Here is a 14,240-nt window from a genome sequence, read left to right as displayed (position 1 = left end):
CAGCTAAAATTAAATACTGTATGTGTCACATTTGCTCACAGCTAATAACATAAACTAGACACTTTTTATGTTAGCAAATATTTCAGGCCTCATTTATAAGAACAATGCTGCAAGTCATTTTGCTGCAGCGAGTTACGTCATTTTAAATGCACTGGTACGTGGAGGAGTGTGGCTCAATGGTTAGAGCGGCAGACCCTGATGCAGAGTTCTGGCCAGGGACCAGGGTTCGATTCCTGCCTCGGCCGGGTCTCGGGCTCAATTTCCTCGGACCGGGTAATTCTCGCCTCAGTGCCTATTCTAATCACGGGCCCCACGCTGCAACCCTGGGCAATAGCTTGCTTAGCCTCCATACTGGCCCCAACAGCGCTAAGAATGCCTGGCTTCGCCCTGGGGGTGCCCAGGAGTGGACACTTCACAGGGAAAGCCAGGAGGGGTTCCACAGCGGTATGAGTATCAGCGCCAGGAAGCCGAATAGGCGACACCGCAAGGTAACTGTCTGGTGACAGTGTGCTCTATAAGTCCCATGACATTTACAGTTTACATTTACATTAGCCACAAGACGACTCATCATTGTGCTTTCCCCTGCTCTGTTGCACAATTGGCTGCCATGCGCCAATGCAGGCACCCTTGCATCATGTTGTAAGGGTGCCTGCATTTCAGGGTGATTGTTTCAGGGCAGGAAGGCACACCCTCCTGCACAAAAACAATACCTGATGGCATTTATCTCTTTCTATGTGTGGTGCAGAATGCGGCATGCATAGAAAGAGACCATTAGGAGAAAAAAGAAGTATTTCTCCTTGTTAAGCCACTCTTACACCTCCCCTGAGGAGTCGTGAGATTATTTTTTTTGTGATTTTATATGCATATAGCAAAAAAAAATTCTTATATGGGTTTCCAGCCCCTGAGGATTCAAGGTATGACATTAATAGTGTACATTTTGGACAGGGTCCTCTTGTGCTGGTTATAGGTTGATGGTAGGATAAAGAATAGAGGAGAGGAGGAAAAGAAAAGTAGGACTAAGGGTAGGAGAATGATAGGACAGGAGTGATTCTGATGCATTTCCAGCATTACAAAACTTTGTAAAGCTGGGAATGTTTCAGGTTCCATGAATGTTGCGTGGGAATACCAACAGCAACACACATGGAACGCCCCTTTCACACAGAGTAGGGCCCATATTTACAAGGCCATGAAAGGACAAGGAGGGTGAGTTTACGTGGCCTTGTAAATATGGGCAGGCACACTGCGCAGCTGGTGCGTCACACTGGCAGTGCAATGGCCTTGTAAATGAGGCCCTTCAATTTTAACATAGCATAAGTATATGGACCACACACTTTCATGCACTGCCTACTGCACTTACCTTATAGGAATCACTGGCACCAATCCAGGCATAAGGGTCGCCAATTACATTGTCGTATATCAGCTCCTGAATAAAATGGTTTTCTTCCGGGGAGTGCACAGAAGCAAGATGGGCACCAGGTGTAAGGCTCTGGCAATAGATCTGAGGGAACAGATGTTACTCACAGCATGTGGAAGAGGTACAACAAGCAATCTTGAAAAGTGTTTTTCGACCATAAGAGTCGCAGACTACAGTCATGGCAAGTATTTCAATTAAAGAGGGACACAGAGTGTAAACCAGCCAGGTGAAACCCACTGTGATATGTGGAGGCTCAGTGAGTGAGGGATTGGAAACCTGCAGGCTAGAATACTGTGAGCAGAGCAGAATTCAAGTATACAAAGTAACTCTCATTGAAAGTGGTAGACTGATCAGAACAACAAAGTACCAATCGTGAAGCCCAGTCTACAACAATTATAGGAACATCAGACAAGACACAACAGTCTATAGCATAGCCAATATATGAGGTTAAACAGACCAAGGGTGGTATCGTTGAGTGCTGAGCGGTGAGAAGGCAAATGAGGACAAAAAAAAAAGACACAACAGCAACATCTTTGAGGCAGTTTGGCATGTTAAACTAACCAAGGTATGATGGCCCCCAAAATATTTCTGGTCTAGGGCCACATAAATCCTCAATATGACACTATTTCTTACCTCTCATATATCAATAAGCATGAGACACAGAGAGGAGGAAAATTGAAAGCAAGATCATGCCTGAAAGCTAGGCTATTCAGAAGTAGCACGAGTGACTTATAGTGGCTTGCAGTAACGTGGAGGCGGGTTTAGTTGTGAGCTGGGCAGAAGAAACCTCAACCAGAGAAAAAGCACTAGGAAGGTTCTGCCAAGTGCACATGGCAAAAGACCTGCATTAGGAGGCAGGAGAAAGAAATATTCATGAAGAAACTCCAAACTTTCCAGCTCCAGAGGCTTACTTGTGATGCTTAAATTTGTACTTCATGTAAGTCTAAAGGCGGACTTCCAAAATACAGGCCTCTGTTGTGCTTGACTTCTGATTTCTGACCTCTCTATTGTTTTTATTGTTTTTCATTGATCAAAATGTTTAACCCTGTTCCTCGCTGGTCAATTGTGTGCTGGATTGGTTTCATTTTTAATACTATTGAGGGTGTTTGCTTCTACAATACTGAAAGACAAACCAATCACTGCTTCTCAATCCTTCAGCAAACTCCTAATAATCGTGGGTTCTCTGGCACAGTTGTTCATATCTGACAGAACTCAGGCCGTTGCTGTGCCGCCTTTTATTTCCAAGAGCAGGAGATTAAGAAATGGTGTGCCATAAGGCTACAAGCTTTTGCCTTCATTGTGTATTCTGTTAACAGGGCATTTGGCTTCCTTACTTTGCTAGGTTGGAGTACGTTTATCTGTGTATGATGATGACTCGGTTACTTACCAGTAATCTTCATTATTCCTAGTCATAGTCTTCCTCAAACTAGTTCTTACCAATGAGCACTTCATGTCTCACCCATAGAATTCACGCGTAACAAAAATAAACAAACTTTGCCTCAAGCAATATGGTTCTAGAGAAAGTGGATAATCTATTACCTATAAAGGAGAAGCTAAATGACATAAATTCCTGACATGCCAAGCAATAATATATATCACAACTTTTATTGCTCTTTCTTCCAGGGAGGAAGGGAGGGAACCAGAGATTCGGATGATGAAGACCATGACTCGAGGTAATCAAGATTACTGGTAAGTAGCCGAGTCATTACCTACCTCATCCGTCTTCCTCATCCCAGTCCATTTCAGTGATTGTATACCAAAGCTGCAAAAACAGAAATGACACCATGCCACTAGAAATAATGCAGCACCCAAGTGACCCAAATTCCAAAGAAAACACCACCCCACTCTCAATCTGAAGTGAGTAATAAAGTTGTAAAGGTAAGTCCAATCTGTAGCAGCACAAATATCTTTTAAAGAGGCGACCCTGAAAGATGCCCAAGAGAAGGACATACATTGAGTGTAGCATCCCTCTATGTTGGGAGGAAGTCCTACTTCAGAATTCTAGAAAATTACCATCTGTATCCATTGATTTAAATTCGAAGTAGTAGGGCGGTGTTACTTGCTGGATAAGCCTTAAGTAACAAAGTTCACCTTTCTAAATGAGGATGTACTTTCAATATAGACAGGAAAGGCTCTATAAAGCCCTAAACTATGTAAAAGACTCTCTTGCTCAGTAGAGGTACATGGGAAATGGATGGTAGCACCCAATCATGGGACAAATAAAAAGCAGAAGGTGCCTTGGGAAAAAAGTAAGGATCTGAGTAAACCACCACATTTTCATGAAAGAACCTTAAAAATGTAATGTGACAAAACAAATATCCAATTTCTCCTAATCTGCTGACAGATGTAATGGCTGCCAGGAAAATGAGCTGAAGAGTTTCGAATTTTAGAGAATCAGTAAACAACAGTTCAAATAGAGGAGACTGTAGGCTCCTCAGAACGATAGGCAAATTCCAAGACGGGACCGGAAAATAGATAATCGGTTTCCTTAAATGAAAACTCCACTGCAAACAAAAAGCCAAAGGGTTGAAGTAGGAAACAGAAGGACCTCTAATGCACGTAATCACTATCCAATGGCTACATAACGATGAGACAGACAACCCCAACAGAAAACCAACCCTGGGAAATTCTTATATCTTACCCCCTCACAAAAAAATCTGGAAGATACCCCCTTGGACAACACCTTTTGTAAAAGAATACTTTCTTTTCTGGAGTCCTGGGTCGAAAGAGCAATTTCTGAGGAACTGACTAATTCCTCCAATCTCCTCCTCTCAATCTTGACCCCTATGGAGAGACAGATTTGAGATTTCATTGGAGAATGAGATAATCTGAAAGGAGAATGTACAACTGGAAATAACCGGGTAGGGAGAATCAATAGATGATGCTATAAGCGGAATCAGGGTTGGCAGGTCCAGAAGTGAACAACCAGCCGCAGAAACTTGCTGATCAGAGAAAAAGGCAGAAAGGTGAAGAAAAGACTTTGGGTCGCCTGAAGCTCATTGTGCCCACCCCTCATACTGGCTGGTTTGGCAGAAGGAAGCAAAAGCTGTGAAGAAGAGCATCTAGGGGAGATGCAAACAGGTCATGCCATAGGGCACCAAATTATTATTATTATAATCTCATGAAATATCTTGGGGCAGAGAGAAATCGATACTGAGGAGGGGAATAACCAACTCAGCTGATCTGCCCACCCATACTCCCTCCCCAACAGAAAAATTGCTGTCAGAGACAAAGGATTGTTCTCTGCCCAAATACAGATCTGTTCTGCCAGAAATGCTAGTGAAGGAACACTGGTTCTCCCGAAACGGTTCACATGGCCCTTGTGAAATGATTCTCTGTTCTGATCTGGACTACTGTGCCCCTGATCCAAAAACTTAGGAGGGCTTTGAAGACAGCTGAAAACTCTTTCCAATTAGATGTCATGGACTCCGCTGAGGTTCAAAGACCCTGGGCGAATTATTCCTGCAGTATTGCTTCTCAACCGAGAGCACTTACATCAATTGTGATTGTCTGCGGAAGGGGACGTTCCAACAGTACATCTTTCAATAGATTTGATGGATTGGGCCACCATTGCAGTTTCAGAGAAATTGGACCAAGGATAGGGACCAAAAAGTCATAGTTCTGAGACATTAAGTTCCAAACTGAAAGAAAGTGATAACAAAGGTTTTATAGGTGTCTGTCCGCAAGCCCAGAGACCTAGACAAAGAGCAGCCGCCATGTCACCCATTATTCTCACCAATTCACTTGTTGCAGCACTTTGAAGGACTAGGGGCATATTACCAAGCAATAGCGATAATTATCGCTATTGCTTGGTTAGAGACAAAAATGTACCGCTAAGTTTTTTTATCGCATTTAAACCTTGGTATTACCAAGGTTTATCGCAAATGCGATAAAAATCGGCCGCAATGCATGAATATCACTGAAAAGTCAGCGATATTCATGCATTACCGAGCTAATGCTCTTAGCCATGTTATCCACCTCCCATTGGATAACATTGCTAAGAACTGCTCAGGGCAGGTGTTAGCTATTGGAGATATTCGCGCTTAGCCCGAATATCTCCAAAAGTTGGTAATAGGAGATAGCGATGTTAGCGACTGTTTCCAGTCGCTAACATCTTGGCACACCTACTTTGCATGTCATTAGTGATAAATATCACTGACATGCATAGTGGGGCCCAAGATGGTCGCTATCTCCTACTAGCTGTTGCTAACTGGTGTTAGCGACAGCTAGGTAATAGGGAGATAATTTTATCTCCGCTTTCTTGGCTTTTATAGCCAAAAAAGTGGAGATAAACCCCGTTGATAATATGCCCCACGGAGATTCCTCAAAGTTCCTGCAATCTTCTGTTGCCATAGGAGATGAAGAAATATTTTTCCCAATTTTGTGTGGAAAAGAGCCACAATGAACTGCAGCTCTTGAGAAAGAATCAAGTGTCATTTTTTTCACATTTTTGTTGATTGTTCAGGCATTGGCAAACAAACTTGATGGATTCTTGACCCTTAAGAAAAGAGGAAGCAGAAATCAGCAATTTTCGAGCAGGAAATGTGGTTATTAGTTCTGCAGGATTTGAGACCTGCTCAAATAATGGGTCCACAATTTCCCCTTATTGGGAACCAAGCACCGCATTGTAGCACTGGACTCTCTCAGGGTAGCAAAGCAGTGCAGTTTAAGCCCTACTCGGGGGAGGTGGTGTGGGCTAGTAATCACTATTCACTGCCCTGCAATAATAGTAATAACACTCAATAAATAATTGTCCAGTCAGGGCTTTTTCTTTTCAAAAAGGAAAAGTACATGTTTTTACACACACACTACTAAATACAGCACATTAAAATACAAAAATATACATAAGGCAGATCAAAAATACCTTAGATTAAATTATGAAATCACTTTTGACCTCAGATGATCTTGATACTCAAATCACAGTGCCCTCCCTCCTATACCAAACAACACATCAATATATAGGTATCACTTTAGATAAAACAGGTCTATTGGCAATATTAAGGATTCATCATATTACAGGAACAACAAACATCATGTTAAAAGCCCCATCATTTTGTGTGTAAATGCAATGAACAATAATAACCATTGGTAAATACAAATGTTAATGTCAATGAAGCATATAAGCCTTCATCAGTACTCACTGTCAGCATTATTATTTCAATGAAACAGTTTACCATGAACATAAAATGTGATTCTATGCTTTTGAAATTCTTTCAGGCCACATAAAATGCAATCATAAAACAGCCCCTAAAAGGCACCACTTTCAAGCCGCAGAAAGTGCAACCAAAGAACCCGCACATATAGAGCATTCCATTAGTCTTTTTGTACATCTTCAGAACACATAAAATGTATCCATGCAACCAGCCCCAAGAGTGCTGCACTTCCAGCAGTGAAACATATGTGAAAATCCCAGTGGCATGGATTCTTTGACCCTGCAAACGTAGGGTCATTTTACAAAGATTACTTCTGGGGCAGGTGTAACTCCTGCTGCTCCTCACAACACTGTCCAGAAACGTTGGTGGTGCCCCAGTCATCCTAGGGCCACCACAAGGCAGGAGAAATATGCAGATTAGGTAGCTCTGCAGGATATCCTGGGGCCATCCCAACAGGAGTAGTGAATATTTTAGTAGCGGGTCTCTCGCTGAGCTGGGAGAGCCACATAGCTTTACTTGTGTTCATTTTTCACCGAGGGTTGCCCAGACCGACCCGAGACAATTTTAAGGTAGGTGCTGCAGTACAGACTGCAGGGGGAGCCCTAGGGCCCCTGTGACCCCGGCAAGGTCCCTTGCACTCTCCGTTAGAGTGGAACCCAGTTTGTACTCTCTCCCCTGCTCACGCTTCATTTGGGCAGAAGATAGTCTGCTGGTTGCCCTCTGCCCCCCAGACATCGGCAGGGGGCTAGAGTGCTGCTCCCAGCTGTGTTTTGTGCTTAGGGTACCAGTGTTGGGGTCTCGTGCTCGAGATCAGCTTTGCCTCAGTACCTGTGAAGATGGGACCGCTGGGGACAGGAGCTAAAAGTAGGAGGAGACCTTACGCACATCCCCTCCCAGGAAATAATAAATGAATTCTCGTGCCAGCTTTTAGACACTTGTCCATAACAGGAGTAGAATCCAGTAGGGTGGCACAGCACCACATGTGCTGCTGCTCGAAAAAAAGTCAGCGGTTGCTGACCTTAAAAAAATGCCATAACATGGACCCCATTGGCCCAATCCTGGGCTCAATTTAACCCAGGTGGTGAGCTCTAGCTTCCAGGAGCAGTTATAGGAGACCTCCTCACTTCCAAGGTAGTGTATTATGCTAGGAATTAGTTCCCCTGGCTCCCTGCACCTGCTCTCCTCCTGGTCTTTGTCTCTGTGTGTAGAAGTTCTGATCTTCCCCCCAACTGGTCTTTATGGCCTATAGGGGTGCCAGCCTCACTAGACCTTGGAGGGACACACTGGTCCTAGAGTCAAATGAGGGATGACTCCTTAGTCCTTTTAGAAACCAGGGGTTTGTCCTTCAAGTTGTCCGTGGCTACCCCAGTCCCAGGGTCCCGAAGCGAAAAGCACAAAAGCACCTACTGCTTTTTCTCTCTCTTGTGCAAGGTTTTCGAAATGGGACTAGTAGGTTTATGAAGTTATGCACCACTGGTCGATCACCTCTCCACCCCTGACCTAACTCTCCTGCACAGGACATTTGAAGATGGCATCATCCCTGAGTCACTGGGCACATCTACTCTTGGGGCCTCCGCTTCACTCCTCACTGACATCACTGTTAGGGCCTTTCTCACAAAACGTCAAAGAGGAGCTCCTTCCTGTGTTGGTTCCAGTTGCCTAGCCCTGTTACAGTGTCATAGGTAATCAAAAGATGCAGATTTTTATCCTAACCTCTTCCTCCTCAAGAGCTGAGGAAGCACTGTTAATTACTCATTTTGTGTGAGGTATGGCCTTTGGTCTCTCTGCTGGGGAGAAATGTAATTAACTTGGCACTGCAGGTTGCCAAAAATCCTGCGCTCTGATACTGAGCTGAGCCAGAGAAATATTACAACTCTGGATGACCCATATGATGAATTGGGCGTACCTTTTACACCGCAGTTTCATATGTCACAGTACTTTGTAGGCCTAAGGGAAGTGAAACTGCACTCTTATGGCAGATTTTCCCAAATGTACACAATAAAGTGTCACTGCAAACACAACGGTATATCACACTGACTTTACCTATACGTGTCCATTAACATTATGTGGCCTATCCCAGGTCAATATCTGAACCTGTAGAATCCACTATGCACCAGGCTACCTGTGCACAGTTACTGGGCTGCGCACAACAGTAGTCTCACATGCACAGCCTGGAAACATGTGCACACATGTGTGCACATATGTTAACATTTAACCAACCAAGTTTACCTTACCCAACCTGTGTCGCAGCGGCAGTATCCTAAAAGGCAGACATTGGTGGTAAAAATAAGCAGTCCATTTTGCCAAGTGATTACTGAGGGTGTCACACAGGTAGTAAGACTTGCCGACAATAAAAAGTCCATACCTGGGTTATCCAAAAAGCCAAGAACTAATTTTGCAACAGGTAAATCTAACCAACCCAAGGAATGAAGTTCCCCACCAAAGGTGTAAGAGTCTTAGTAGACACCCTCAGAGTAGAACATTGAAACACAGGTTTGAAAGTGCTGACACAGTGCAAAGAATGTTAGATACTTGTGGGAAATAGGATGAACCAGGATGTGTGAGAAAGCATCAAGAAGTTCAATAGATGCTAAAGAAATGCCATATGAAATCAGAGGCTAAATGTGTTGCACCATCTTGGGTCTCTAGTCAGGAATACAGAAATTCACAGCTTGTAAGTCCAGAACTGGATGACACTCCAAGAGCTCCTTTGAACTACAAACATTTGGAGAAAGGAAAACACAATATGGTAACCTTCCCGAAACAGTTAAGGGACCTAGGTATCTGAAACATCTTATCCTGATAGTCATTCTTCAGGGTTGGCTGGAGGAGCTGGAGAACCTGCAGGTTGTTGCTGGGACATTTTGTTGAAGGGAGTGCCACAGCCTCATTCCTGTCTCTATAAGGATGTTTAGCACCTTTAGAAGTGGATGCCTGATCAAATGCTCAATTGAAGCCAAAGGCTCATCCTCTGAAATGAGGTTTTACTTCGGCAAGTAGCTTGCTATGTTCAGCTGACTTCCTTACAAGTTCTTCAAGTTGAGGACCAAAGAGTTTAGAGCCACTGAAGGAAAGATAAGTCAGAAGAGACTTCAGTGAGTTTTTTTTGCCTTCCACGACCATATCTCTGATATGGTGTCTAATTGAGATGATGGAGTCAGATGCTGTCACAGCAGCGGACAAGGAATCAAAAGTTATGTCAGATAAAAATCAGACCTGTTCCTCCATAATTGACATTCTCATCTTCCCCCGGCAAATCACCAGCTATGACCAGGAACGCGGAAAGGATTGACTGAACTATATAGGCAGCATCAGCCCCTGCACTAACTAGCAACTTAGTGTGCCCTCTTAATTGCTCTGTCCATCATTTTGTCAACCTGTTCTAAAGAAGAGGAACCCTCCAAAATTATTTTAACACTCAAAGCCAAGCCAGCCATGAGAGAATCCACCTTAACATTGGCAGGGAATTTATATTGAAAACATTGAAGAGGTTATGTTTTTGCAAGGAATCTCTGAAAGTTAGATTTCTCTTTTTCCTTTATTCTCACGATAACAACCCTCTGATTGCCTTGTGGATGGGCAGGTCCTTGTTTTTTTTTCTTCTATACTGGGAGAAAAAGTCTTTCTCAGCATGCAGGGGGGGCGCAGTATAAAATTGTAAAGCATCCTTTAAATGGGATAGAACTCCCTGCAGTTCAGAACTCCTAATGTAGCTTCCCCTGCTCTGTTCATCATCAGAGATATTCCAATCTGGGTCTGTTTGAGGAGAGTTCTTAGGGACCATTGCTTTAGGCTGGCTCCCTCTAACCACAAAGGCTACCTCTACAGCCTTATTGATCAAGTGGTTTGAGAGATTGGGCAGAATGCCCTACCCTCTAAGACTTTTCGGGCAGGTGGTAGGGTCCAGGGACTTGGGGGCTCCAGAATTGGTTTTGGGGCTCGGGCGGAGTTTTCTTGACATTTTAGTGGTAGGTCAATTAGGTTAGGGTGCCATTTTTGAATTGGGTACATTTGGCTGGTAGAGACCATCCTTAGAGTTTTTTCAGCTTTGTTAGGTAGGTGAGCTGTTCTGAATTGATATCATAGTTTATCTGAGAGTGTAAAACAAGCATTGCAGGTGTTGCGGCATGTCAGCAGGGATGATTTGTTGGTGCAGGGGGCCCTGCAGGCGTCATGCAGCCCCCCATGGAGCACCTGAAGAGGAGATCACTGGAGGAGTGGCAGCAGCTGTTATGGTCTGTTTGCCTCAGTCGTACAGGTGAACTAAGAGCTCTGTAGGAGGTGGTCGGGGGCAATGCAGTGGCATGGCTGTCTATAGCCGGTTTGCCCTGCTGGGCCTGCATTGGCAAGAAAGACAAGTTACTGGCGAAGGGGGTGAGAGGCGTTCACAGCACCTCGGTTGCGGAGATTTGTACAGGGTGGATAAAGATGCAAGTAGAGCGCGGATCGGGCCGCTCTGGTATCTTGCACTGCAGCGGCCTACTTTGGTCGAGGATGCATGTCGTGTGGAAGTGCACAACTTTGTAATGTAAAATTACCTAGGCCCCTGGTAACTGCTGCATGGGAACAGTGGCTGGTTGGCCATGTATTCCCCTTGACAGTGACACTGCATGTGGATGCAGGAAAGCAGGGACAGCTCCAGAGTGTGGTACCGCCTGGTGCTTCCCAACCAGGTGATGCTGGTGGGCAGGGATAGTGTTTCCCTGGCTTGCCACAGGACCTTTTGAGTCCTCGTAGGCAGGCCCTGTCGCAGATTGTAGGGAGGGAGGTGGCAGGAGTGAGGAGAGAGGGTGAATTTAACTCCTCCAGGCTCCAGGTGCATTCTTGGCAGATTTTCTGTTTGTTTTTTGTTTGGGCTACAATGGTTCCGGGTGAGGCAGTCAGTAGACAAATGGCATCCAGTGAAGAGGGAAAGAGGAGTTGGTGTGGAAAAAGCTTTTGAATGAGGTGAAGGAATGGAAGATGGAATGACCGTTTTCAGACTGACCTTTGGAGAATTTGAGGGTCTTCCCAATTGGGTGGCTCCTAAGAAGGAGGCTGGGGAGTTTCATTTGATTCACCATCTGTCCTGGTCAGAAGACACATCAGTGCACGATTACATTCTGGGGGAGTGAGGTAGAGTGCACTATGCATCAGTGGATTCTGGGGTGCCTTTAGTGTATCTTGTGAGTTATATTGCACTGATGGCAAAATGTGAAGTCAGATCTGCTTTCAGCTTACTGCCGGTCAACCCTGAGGATTATTGAGCTGTTGGGACACAGTTGGGGTGACATTTTGAGTAAAAACCTATCCCTATGCGTTTAATGTTTCATGTTCTTTGTTTGAGGCATTTAGTAAATTTACAAAACGCTTTACACATATGGAAGGAGAGAAATGACCCACTATGTGGATGAAGTGTTCAAGGTAGGAGCAGCGCAGACCAGGGAAAGTCAGGAAAGTTTGTTTATGATATGATGACGGATCACGGGTTCCTTTGGCACCAGGAAAATAATATTTGGACCAGCCAGGTAATTATTTTTTGGGGTATGGAATCGGTTTCCGACAAGATGGAGATTAGACTGCTGGAAGAAAAGAAGGTGTGTTGTATAGAGTGGTTGGTCAAGATATTAGACAAAGGGAAAGTACAGGTAAAGATATTCACGTTTTGTTGGATCATTTGAATTTTGTGTGTAAGGCTGTGAGAGGACTTTCTGCAGGAGATTGTTTTGGGCTTTGGGAGGAACAATCTTCCCACACCACCATGTGCACCTCAAAGTGGGAGTTAGGAAGGATCTGTGCCTTTTAGGAACATTTGTCTATGAATGCAATGGTATTCCCGTGGCGGGACTGGGGGAGCAGATGGAATGGGCAGCCAAGCTATTTTCTGATGCAGCAGGTGGCCATGTATTCAGCATCTTTTGGAAGGAATGGTGGGGTACAGAGGAATGGCCAGATGCATGACAGAAAGCGGGCGGTGAGTGTGTGATGCAGCTCATCTTTGGTCGTTGTTGGTGTCTACCCCTAAGGTGTATGGCCCTGCATAGGATGAGTGTTGTGCAGTCTGGATCAGTGCGGCAAAGCGGCCCAGAGGCCGTGTGCTCTGTTTCAGGCTTGTGGACGATTCACTTTTACAGGATACACAGTTGTTCCATGTTGTTTTTTTACAAAAGCATTGGCATCCTTTGGTTACTGGGCTGAGGAATTGTTGATTCATTCTTTCAGGGTTGGGATGGTGATGGAGGCAGAATGCTAGGGTTTGGCTGTGGCGGACATCAAGCCCGCAGGGCGGTGGCAGTCAAATTGCTATCAGCACTATTTGTGACTGAGGTTTTTCATGATTTGCATTGACAAGAATTATTTTCTCCTAGGTTGCATTGCAGGCCCGGGGAGAGGGCAAATTAAGTTTTGAATCTGGGGGCACTCTTTTATGAAGTGGGCAGTTAGACATGCCATCAACAGGAGATAATGTCGTCGATTTGGGCTGCCTGATACGGTGGTCCATTTAAAATGGTTTGGAAAAGGTGTCATGAAAAATTCTTTGGTAAAGCATTGAGCCTTCCCCGACTTCCTGATTTTGCACCTGAGGGGAAATTATTTAGTTATGTTAAACGGATGGGCCTTAGTGAAGTTCATGAAACAGGATTTACTGTGTTTAAAGGGTCTTAGTCTGGCACAACAATGGTTTTGATTGAATAATGCCAGTAAGAGTTTAGAGAGGGGCAAAGAAACCTGGGGCAATGCACTGAGCTTGCAAGCAAGGTATAAAGATTTGAGAAAATTTTGCAAAGGGAAGCAAAGGGTATAGGTTTTTGGAACATTCCGAAATGAAGTATGAGATGTTGAAGTTTTTCAGAGATGATGGGGTTCATCTATCTATTTTGGTATTGAGTTGTATGTGACATAGATACTGGATGTTTTGGCAGGGATACTCCATTTACCAGTAAGTTCCTAATTGAACGGGGGGTGAGGGACAGAAACCTTTTTCTGGTGGTGGTCCCAGGGACCACTGCCTGCCCTTAAAAAATGAAACAAAAAGTTTCATTTTTTTTTCAAATGCATCCCGTTTTCCTTTACGGAAAACAGGCTGCATTTAAAAAAAAGCTATTTAAAAGCAGACCCAGACATGGTGGTCTTCTGAGCGCAGCAGGCCACCATCCCTGGGAGGGCCTGTCATTCCCAAAGGGCTTGCAAATTGCGAGAGGCTCATTAATGTTCATGAACCTCGCAATCTTCGACCCCCACTGGGAATCGCAAACTGTGTTAATCGCACTGTTGTACATGCCAAATAGTGCTTCACAACTTGCGAGTCGCAAATGCGATGCAATTTATGAGGCGCTATTTGGCAGCTCGTACATCTGGCTCTTGGAGTTTTATTTAACTCCAAGTCCCCATTGGTCCACACTAAAAATAATTCTGTCCCATATTGAAAAAAGCTGCCAGATCCCAGTGATAAATGCCTTAATGCAATGTAAACTGGACTATGACAACTTAATATACGTTATGATAATGGAAACTTGTAAAGGGCACCTATCACCACATAGGCCTCATTACACTATTGACTGGTAATGAGAAATGAGCCTGAAAACTCATTTTAACTGAATATAAAAATCTTAAGGATTTTTCCTAAAAAGACGATGGGGAGATGTGATTCTCAAATCAAGAATACTCCAGAGACGTGGTACCAGATTTGACAA

General features: G+C 44.3%; 1 protein-coding gene across 1 annotated transcript in view; it reads right to left on the bottom strand.

Annotated features, from left to right (window-relative positions):
* Positions 1 to 14,240, bottom strand: part of LOC147724241 (lectin-like) — a 112,688-nt gene that overhangs the window by 77,976 nt on the left and 20,472 nt on the right. Inside the window, exon 3 of the mRNA XM_086966978.1 lies at positions 1,358 to 1,498. Coding sequence (XP_086823104.1) covers positions 1,358 to 1,498 — 141 coding nt within the window. The remainder of the gene's footprint in view (positions 1 to 1,357; positions 1,499 to 14,240) is intronic.

The sequence above is a fragment of the Lissotriton vulgaris genome, chromosome 4_1, assembly GCF_964263255.1.
Source record: "Lissotriton vulgaris chromosome 4_1, aLisVul1.2, whole genome shotgun sequence".
Taxonomy (NCBI): domain Eukaryota; kingdom Metazoa; phylum Chordata; class Amphibia; order Caudata; family Salamandridae; genus Lissotriton; species Lissotriton vulgaris.
Note: the sequence above shows the minus strand (reverse complement) of the source record. Positions and strands in the feature narration are given on the sequence as shown.